The sequence below is a fragment of the Zalophus californianus genome, chromosome 2, assembly GCF_009762305.2.
Source record: "Zalophus californianus isolate mZalCal1 chromosome 2, mZalCal1.pri.v2, whole genome shotgun sequence".
Lineage (NCBI taxonomy): Eukaryota > Metazoa > Chordata > Mammalia > Carnivora > Otariidae > Zalophus > Zalophus californianus.
This window is the reverse complement of record NC_045596.1, coordinates 161,009,749-161,019,059: the sequence shown is the minus strand read 5'-3', so window position 1 is coordinate 161,019,059 and position 9,311 is coordinate 161,009,749. Positions and strand designations below refer to the sequence as shown.

Genomic DNA, 9,311 nt, shown 5'->3' with positions numbered 1-9,311 from the left:
GGTGTATACGCAATTGATGACTCACTGAATTCTACCTCTGAAACTAATAATACACTATATGTTAATTAATTGATTTTAAATAAAAAAGATGTGGTACACACACACACACACACACACACACACAGTAGAATATTATTCAGCCATAAAAAGGAATGAAATCACGCCATTTGCAACAACAGGGATGGAGCTAAAGAGTATAATGGTAAGCAAAATAACTCAGAGAAAGACAAATACCATATGATTTCACTCCAATTTGGAATTTAAGAAACAAAACAAATGAGCAAAGGAAAAAAAAAAGAGAAAAAAAGAGAAAAACCAAGGAACAGACTCTTAACTATAGAGAACAAACTGATGGTTACCAGAGGGGAGGTGGGTGGAACATGGGTGAAGTAGGTGATAGGGATTAAAGTGTATACTCAAGAGCACTGAGTAATGTATAGAATTTTACCACTATATTGTACACACAAAACTAATGTAACATTGTATGGTAACTATACTGGAATTAAATTTTTAAAAACTTAGTTAAAAATAATTTTACAAAGATATTAAATCAAGAAAGATTTGGGTAAGTTTCTTAGATGTAAAAAAAAAAGACAAAAAAACTAACTAAATAAATAAATTACCTAAAATTTGAAACTGGAGTATAGGATTTAGGGGTGAGGAAGCAGGAAGCAAAAGACATTTGTTGTTATTATTATTATTATACAGTTGAGGAATTATTTATTTTTTCATTTTAACTATGATTTATCAAGACAGGATACATTAATCAAGACAGAGAGATGCTGGCATAAAGTTTACATTACATTGTTCAAGTTATTTTAATCAAGACAGGGAGATACTGGCTTATGGAGTAAAAATAGATTAATGGAATAGAATTGAGATCTCAGAAATAAATCCTGACATATGAAGTCAACTGACTTTCAAAAAAGGGTTCCGAGAAAATTCAATGGTAAGAAATAGTATTTTCAACAGATCCTGCTAGGACAACTGGATATCCACATATAAAAGAATGAAGTGAGACCCCCTCCATCAGACCATATACAAAACGAATGCAAAATGGATTGTATCTAAATGTAAGCGCTAAACCTAAAAACTGTTAGAAGAAAGTGCAGATATAAGTCTTTTCTTTTGTTTTTTGGGTTTTTTGGTTGTTTTTTAAACTCGATTAGCCAACATATAGTACATCATTAGTTTCAGATGTAATGTTCAATAATTTATCAGTTGTGTATAACACCCAGTGCTCATCACATCATGTGCCCTACAGATATAAGTCGTCATGACCATAAAATAGGCAATGACTTGCTAGCTTTGGTGCCAAAACACAAGCAACAAGGATAAAATTGATACATGAAATTCACCAAAATTACAACCATTTGTGCTCCAAAGGACACTATCAAGAGAATGAAGGGCGCCTGGGTGGCTCAGTTGGTTAAGCGACTGCCTTCGGCTCAGGTCATGATCCTGGAGTCCCGGGATCGAGTCCCGCATCGGGCTCCCTGCTCAGCGGGGAGTCTGCTTCTCCCTCTGACCCTCTTCCCTCTCATGCTTTCTATCTCTCATTCTCTCTCTCTCAAATAAATAAAATCTTTAAAAAAAAAAAAAAGAGAATGAAAAGACAGCCCACAGAATGGTAGAAAATATTTGACAATCATATATCTGTAAGGAATTTGAATATGCCTCATTCTAGTTGGGTGATCTTAGGGAGCTTATCTTCCCTTATTGGACCTCAGTTTCCTCTTCTGTGAGATGAGAGTTGGAATAACTGATAATAGAAAGTAGCACTTAAATAGGACTTTATGGTTTAGAAAGTGCATTCTTATTCATTTATTATCTTATTTAATCTTCATTATAACTCTGTTATAAAGGCATTCGTATTATTCTCACCTTACAAATAAGGAAGTTTTCTATTGCAACATCACTTTTATGTATGGGGTCCTACCACTGCTTTGCTTTGTAAGACTGCTTTCCTCTCCCCAGGTCCCTGACATCCCATGTCATGATTTTATGGTAGATCTAGGTTGAGCACCATACCACCTGCACATTTTCATGAGCTATACCTTACTTTCCTTTTTTTCTTGTGAAGATTTGCTAAGCCACCTGTTGGGTCATCTGCTCTGTCTGCTGACCCACAGCACACTCTTCCTTTAGGAATAGTTGCCAGTTACTGAACTGGGCAAAAGAGTCTGAGTAACCAAAACCAGCAAGATTCGATTCAACTTCACTCTTCTCCCTTGTGATTTCAGGAGACTGCATGATGACTCACTTTGGAGGATAAATGCAAATAGTCCTTGATCACTCCTCCTACCTCTGCTAACACTGTGCTCTTCACTCTCCGGAGGAAAAACAAAGACAAAAAGGGGAAGGAGAAAGAGGAAGAAGAAGCAGCACATTTTATTTCCAGTAATTTCCTGAAAGCAGAAATTAAAACTTCAAGTAACATTTGTATATCTGAGGTGATGTGGAACATTGGACTGACCTCTCAGCTTTGACTCAGGCTCCTCCCAAGGCCCTGCCCCTAGCCCTCACTGAAGATGCCCTGAAATGAGCCAGTGGTGGGAAGGAAACAGATCTGAAAATGGTGATACAAAAGCCCAGAGATATGAAATGATCTATACCAGGCCACACAGCTAGAACATGGGAGAGCTAGGTGAAAATATTAGGATTAGGTCTGTCTACTCCTGACTTGATCCTCTTTCTATCATCTTATGATTTATGATCATTCCTGTCCTAAAACCCTTAAGACTGTGGAGAGTGCTGTGTTCCAAAGCTACTTCATTCCAGTCCTCCCTTGTTCCAGAAATAGTTCTTCTCCCACAGACAAGACTGTAAGGATGAGCTGTGTAACAGTGGCTCTGGTGTGCTGCCCATGAAGCTCAGCCTATGTGGGGGAGAACAAACAGCTGTTAGAGACAACAGAAGTGCTTTGCCACACCCCATCCAGGGACATCTAGGAATGCTAGGGGGAAGGACTGCATTGCCCTTTCTTCATGTCAGCCTCAGAGGACAGACTTACACAAGCATTTTTGAGCTGCCTCCAGGAAGAGAGTTAAGTTGATTTGGGCTATATCTGGGAATAATGAATTCCCTAAGTAATACAATACAGTGGGAGATAGTATTTCCTAATATTTACTCTCATCTTAGCTCTTTAGCACTTTTGGAGTGGCCCTTTGTGGAAGTGTTCTAAGACTCTGGTCACCAAGACTGGGACTTTCTTAAATATTTTAGCTACTTTAATCATATCCCCTATTTGGGTCTCTCCCTATAAGAATTTTCCTGTCTCTCTCTACATCACTCTCCCTGCCACTGACTCATCACCTCCTGTGCCCCCTCTACATTTTCTCCAACTCCATAGTCACTGCCTTAATTTGTGGTGCTGTGGCTTCCACCCAGGTTTTGTACTTTGGAAACAAAATGTCTTCTGGTTTGTTTCCAATACTCCCTCTGAGAATGCCCAAAATTTCTCTGGCCTATTGAACACAATGTCTCATTGGTCCCACTATCTTCTCTGCTGCATCATAATTGATAATTCAGAGACTATCATCCTATAAACATGTTTATGGTCTCTTCAACTCCTCTCTTTCCAAAGGGGAAAATACATTTCTTTATCCTTTCCACAGGAGAGGTCATCTGACATTTTATGCTACTTAAAAAAAAAAAACTTAATTGTGACTCATTTTTGCTGGACTGATTATTTTCATGTTTAGAAGAACTTAGTGTCACCTGTGAATGTGGAACTTTATAATGTATTATTTTCTTCATATCATTTATTAAGCCACTGATGAAGACCAATCCCGGGGTGCCTGGGTGGCTCAATTGGTTAAGCAGCTGCCTTCATCTCAGGTCATGATCCCAGGGTCCTGGGATTGAGCCCCACGTCAGTCTCCCTGCTCAGTGGCGAGTCTACTTCTCCCTCTCCCTCTGCCTGCCTCTCTGCCTACTTGTGCTCTCTATCTCTCTGTCAAATAAATAAAAAATAAAATCTTAAAAAAAAAAGACCAATCCCATTGTCTATTTTTATGGGATTCTCCTTTTTATACTCTTCCATACATAGACTGTGTTTATGATCTATTTGTGATCTAAAATAAAAAAAAAGTTCCTTGACTTACTTTGTAGTACATGATGTTGACTTTTCTACAATAAATTATAATTATAATTTATACCCATTGTTTTCCCCAAAATATGTTTTATATTGCTTAAACAATGTTAACTGGCAGGTCAGGGATGAGTTCCTCTTTTAAAAATTCTTCCTACTTTATAAATGTGTTAACAGTTTTTGTAACAAGCCCAGTCTTTATTATAAATCCTCCTCCCCAGGTAGGAGTAAGGAGTGTACCATTGTCAGTGCCCCTGACTCCTCTGCATCCTAACTTACCTCACTCCCTCTTTGTACAGGGGTCCAGTGGCCATTCACTCAGTCTACATGTAGTTACAGCTTACATATTTTGACAAAGGATTTTCTAATTTTACCTTGGGATTCTTCAAATTCTGAGACAAATAATATCTTGACTAAATGACAACATAAGCACAACTGGTTTTGAAAATCAGGTAAGTCTAGTTAATGCTAACCTTCTAAAAACATATCCATAAATCAGATATCCATTGTCCAAGTGATAAGGATTCATTGAGGTTCAGCTTGAATGTGTTCTGGTGATTTGAGGCTTGCCCTGAGCCCACCAAACTCCTGCAAAGGAGTGCAATGATCAGAGCCAGATATCATTCCAGAGTAAAGTTTGAACATCTCAATCTGATATCCAGGTATCCCTACAGCCTGCACTTGTGGGTCTTTCCATTCCTACCTCTGCCTCCATTTCCACCATTATTCCCCACCCAGACTATGAGCATCCCTACCTCTTTGTTCTTGAACACAGAGTGTATACTAACTTGCAGTATTGATCAATTCTATACTGTGTATATCCTGTTTGCTCAAATAGATGGGAAGCTACTTAAAAGGGGGTAGCATGTCTCCCATCTCTTTGAAACCCCACATTTAATAAATGTTTCAAAAAGGTAAAAAATGTCAAAATATTTATAGTATCTATGTATTTGCCCACACATTCTCTTTTGCTATAAGAGCATTTAGTCTACCATGTCTGAATTAGGTAATAACTTATTCATTGACAAGTGAGAACAATTCCCCATTATAATCATTGTATTAGGAAATCCATTGTGGGAAGGGATTTCAGGGTGGTGGCTTTTCACTTCCTCCAATAAAATCTTGTAGTCAATAATTTTTTTCTGTCCTTTCCTAGGAAAGGTGTAAACCCAGCCTTCCATTCGCTGAGGGCAAAATCACTTTAACAGCTATAGGTTTAGCCACAGAAAAACCACTCAGCTTCTAAAAAACAGGCAAACAATTTCCCAAATTGGCAATCTGGCAGCAGTATAACATTGAGGACACTTTCTCAACTCAGCTGAGAAAACTCAGGAAGGACCACATGGAGGAACAGAGGACAAAAGTTTTATGGTCTGTTGGGAATGTGTCAAAGAAAATCAGATAGCAAATGAAATGAGGTTTGTCAGTCACCCCACTGGTTTCAGGGGCACACTGTGCTCACTGCTATTCCTGTGGAATAAGTCACTCCTTGCAGCACCCACCAGCTCAAGTTTAATCAGCCTCACAACAGCCTAGGAGAAAGCATCACTACGTCCTCTCATAAAAGATGGGCACCTGAGGCAACAAAGCTTAGAGGAAGAACTACGGGTTACACAGGTAAGGAGGGAACCAAGGAATGGCACTCGTGGGAGGGGAGGAAAGGAGATACCCAGGGGAAAGGGAAGTGAAGCCTATTGAGCAGCCCATGGTGATCTGGTGATCAGTCCAAAGCTGATGAATCCACATGTGACAAGGTTCGGAGACCACCTTCTCCTACTACTCTTCACTGACAGCCTCCTCATCGCTGTCCTCCCCCAGAGGAAATTCCCTTGTGGGCTTCTGAGTTGCACACATCCGAGTCTCCATGGCACAGTCCTGGCTCAAAATTGCCTGAAGCATGACACAGGAAGAGAAATTACTGCATATCTTTTACCAGTCTCCCTGTTCCCTTCCCTCACTAGTTCATCCAAGTCTAGTGTTGCTCAAGAAAGATTCAAGAAACAAGCATAGGATTCTTTTTCTGCTTCATTTGCAGGCACAGACCTCCCAAGGCACCTAGGTGTAGCAATCCTGGTCAAGACAAATATCTGGTATGTTTTTAATTGAATCATAACAGTGGTAGTGTAAGCTATAGCAGGGAGCCAGCTGAAACTGGTACTATCCCCTATCAGACCTCTCTGTCTTTTTTCGTCCCTGTGATCAGCCCCTACATCCATCATTAAGCCACCCAGACCCCTAGGGTCCTCATGCTGCAATAAAGTATCTTATTAACTAAAATCACAAGTTATGGTTCTCTTCTCTGGGGTTTTGTACTTTAAAGGATGACCTGCTAAGGGTAATGGCAGACATGAATGAATGAATGAATGAGCCCAGTGGAATTTTGCCCACCTTGAGGAGATAATGTATTAACTCACATTTTGCTGGTAACTAAAGTATAGGATGCCTTTGATGGCCCCTGCCCCCAACTCTTTATAAGCTTCTCATTTTTGTTCTTTACTTAGGGCCCTTCTTAACCACCCAGTATAAGAGGAGAAGTGGTTAGTAAAGAAGGGAAAATAAGGAAGAGTACAAAGGAAAAATAAAGATGAAAATGGGATCAGAAAATATGGCAAAGCAAAAATGACTTCCAAAGAGGGAGGAAATAGCATACAATGAAAAGCAATGAGAGAGATGAAAAACAAACAAATAAACAGAAGATTATTATTCTTTTAGCAACAGTCAGAGCCCCTTACAAGATTTTCCTCCTTGGCTGGGGGGCTTCTCAGGTAGTAGCAGAGAGGAGCATAGATGATGTTGATGACCCCAATGATGACCATAAGCCAAGGGAAGCCAATGGCATGCACAATGGCACCCCCAGTGGATGGGCCTGTGAGGAATAAACCAAATTCACAAGTGTTTATTGACCCTTGATCACAAAGAAAACACTATGCAAGGGGCAATGGGTGGCCCAGAGGATGTCCCAAAGTCAAATATCTCCAGAACCCTGGGAGAATCAGCCTCCTGGCTTTACTTTCTGCTGGTAAACAGTAGATAAGAGAAAATAGGACACCAAGTCCTGGGTGCTCCCCTCTCCCCTGCCAACATACCTATAGCAAAGCCCATACAAAAAGCCACATCAGCTATGGCATAGACACTCCCATACACTGATGTGTGACGCAGGTCCACCAAGTGTCCCATTATGGGCATCATAGAGGAATCAACCATGCCTGTGGCGAAAGAAACAGGACACTGTCAGCTCTACCCACAGTCCCTTCTCTTTTCTGTGGCACCCTTCCTTCTTCTCCTCCCTTTAGTCTATTCCCTTTGCCTGCTATCCTCCCACTCAGCACTAACACCTATTCCTGGTAGGAGTTAGGAGCCCACACCTTTGCCATCCACCCTCCTGCTTCTTCTGCCTTTCCATATACCTCCTCTGATCTGACCCAAAGCCAAAATTCAGGGGCTTTTTGTCTCCTTTAAAAGTACTCTTACCTATGGAAAAGCCAAGCCCTGCATTGGGGCCAATGAGACCAAAAATATTGTGAGCCAGAGGAACCTGCAGCAGGGAAGAAGGAAGAGTTTATCAGAAGTCCAATTAGTTACCACAAAAACAGAGGGTTTTGACATGATAAACATTTATTAACCATGTGCTATGTACCACATATATTATCTATCTGGATTATCACTTATCCTTATGAAGAAGAATCTTTACCTTTATTTTAAAATATGAAAGCTAGATTGGTGCCATTTGGGTTAAATGCCCTATCCAAAGTTAAAAAGCTAGTAAGTGGCAAGATTAAGTCTAAATCTCAGATTTGACTCCATTATACATAATAATGGACCTCTTCTATTGCATGAATTCTTCTTCCACTCCCTTTAACCCCCCTCCCAGACATACTTCTGTCCTCACTCTTCACTGAATGGAGTTTCCTCTCAACAACATTCAAAGGTTTTAATTAAATCCTAATTTGGTAGCTACTGGAGCAAGAAGACAAAGAAAAGACACCAACAACCAATTACCAATAACAGATTAAAGAAAAATATCTAGAGGGGCAGGTGGCATGGTTTGGGGTGCTGCTTCAGCAAGCTTGTGAAACTCATTCCCAAACCTCCAATGAAAGACTTCTTTCCTCTTTCACCACTTCCTTAGGTCCCTCCCTGAACACCTGTTACCTAAATCTGCTACCCCAACACATTTACCCCTCAGAGGTTTAACATACCATCTAGATGTTTGTGGCTAAAAAAAATTTAGGGATTATTCCTCAAAAGATATTTATAGTTTATCAATAGTTTGGGTTAAGGTTTACTGTGGGCCCACTGTGTGCTGTAGTTTATATGGACAGTCCTATGAGAGGCTATCAGAACCCTCTCTATACCGATGAGGATACTAAACAAAAAGAGGTGACATATCTAGCTCAAGATCCTACAAGCAGCAAGTGGCAAAGCTGGGAATGAATGTGGAATTCATGCTCCTGATCAAGACTTCCAGCCTTTCTTGAACACTGTACTCAGTGCTTTACAGTTCTAGTCTCATCTCCTTTAAGCCTAGGAGGCAAGTGTGCTTATGATCCCCAATATGGGGAGGAGAAAATAAAGGCTTAGAGAGCTTGAAGGGGGCTCTTGAAAATAGGAAAGCTCTTCTTTTTTTCTTTTTCTACCAAACATTCTGGCACCAGAGACTGCAACTCATACGATGGTTCCCCTGGTGGCTTATGAGGTCCTGTTAGGGTGAGATAAGTAAATTAAGTCATAAAATGAACCACTTTGATGGCCCCATAAATAGATGACAACATGAATTGTTTCATGTGGCCGTACATAGTGCCTCAGACCTCTGGCTACAGCTGCTCCCTTCTTCTCTCCTTCCCCACCTCCTTTAATGGGATGCTTGGTGGCATCTCTCCCAGAGCTAAATTCTTACCCATGCAGAAAGAGTTTCCAACAGTCATTGCCAAGTTAAGCTCCTGTTCATTTTAAAGGAAAATGGTATTTAAATGTCTGGGTCTCTCTCTCTCTCCCTTTCTCTCCTTCTCTCCTAGACCTTATTATACTTACACAAAGCAAGCTGGTGCCTACTACAATCATCCCAATCAGGGAGCACAGCCACCTGGAAGAAAAGAGCCATCAGCAAACTGTGCTAAAGGGAGAAATCCCTTCTACCTGCCACTTTATCTCCACAACACTAGTCAGTCCTACACCCCGAATTCCAGGAACCCCTTAGGATGTGAGAAGATGATGACAT

The 9,311-nt window shown here is 40.5% G+C and overlaps 1 protein-coding gene across 2 annotated transcripts in view; it reads right to left on the bottom strand.

Moving 5' to 3' along the window:
* Positions 1–5,869: 5,869 nt before the first annotated feature.
* Positions 5,870–9,311, bottom strand: part of SLC18A1 (solute carrier family 18 member A1) — a 29,557-nt gene continuing 26,115 nt past the window's right edge. For both annotated transcript variants that reach the window (XM_027599790.1, XM_027599791.1), the window contains 5 exons: positions 9,125–9,176; positions 7,565–7,628; positions 7,180–7,299; positions 6,826–6,959; positions 5,870–5,983 (listed from right to left, as the gene is read on the bottom strand). In XM_027599790.1, the coding sequence (XP_027455591.1) occupies positions 5,870–5,983; positions 6,826–6,959; positions 7,180–7,299; positions 7,565–7,628; positions 9,125–9,176 (484 nt within the window). The remainder of the gene's footprint in view (positions 5,984–6,825; positions 6,960–7,179; positions 7,300–7,564; positions 7,629–9,124; positions 9,177–9,311) is intronic.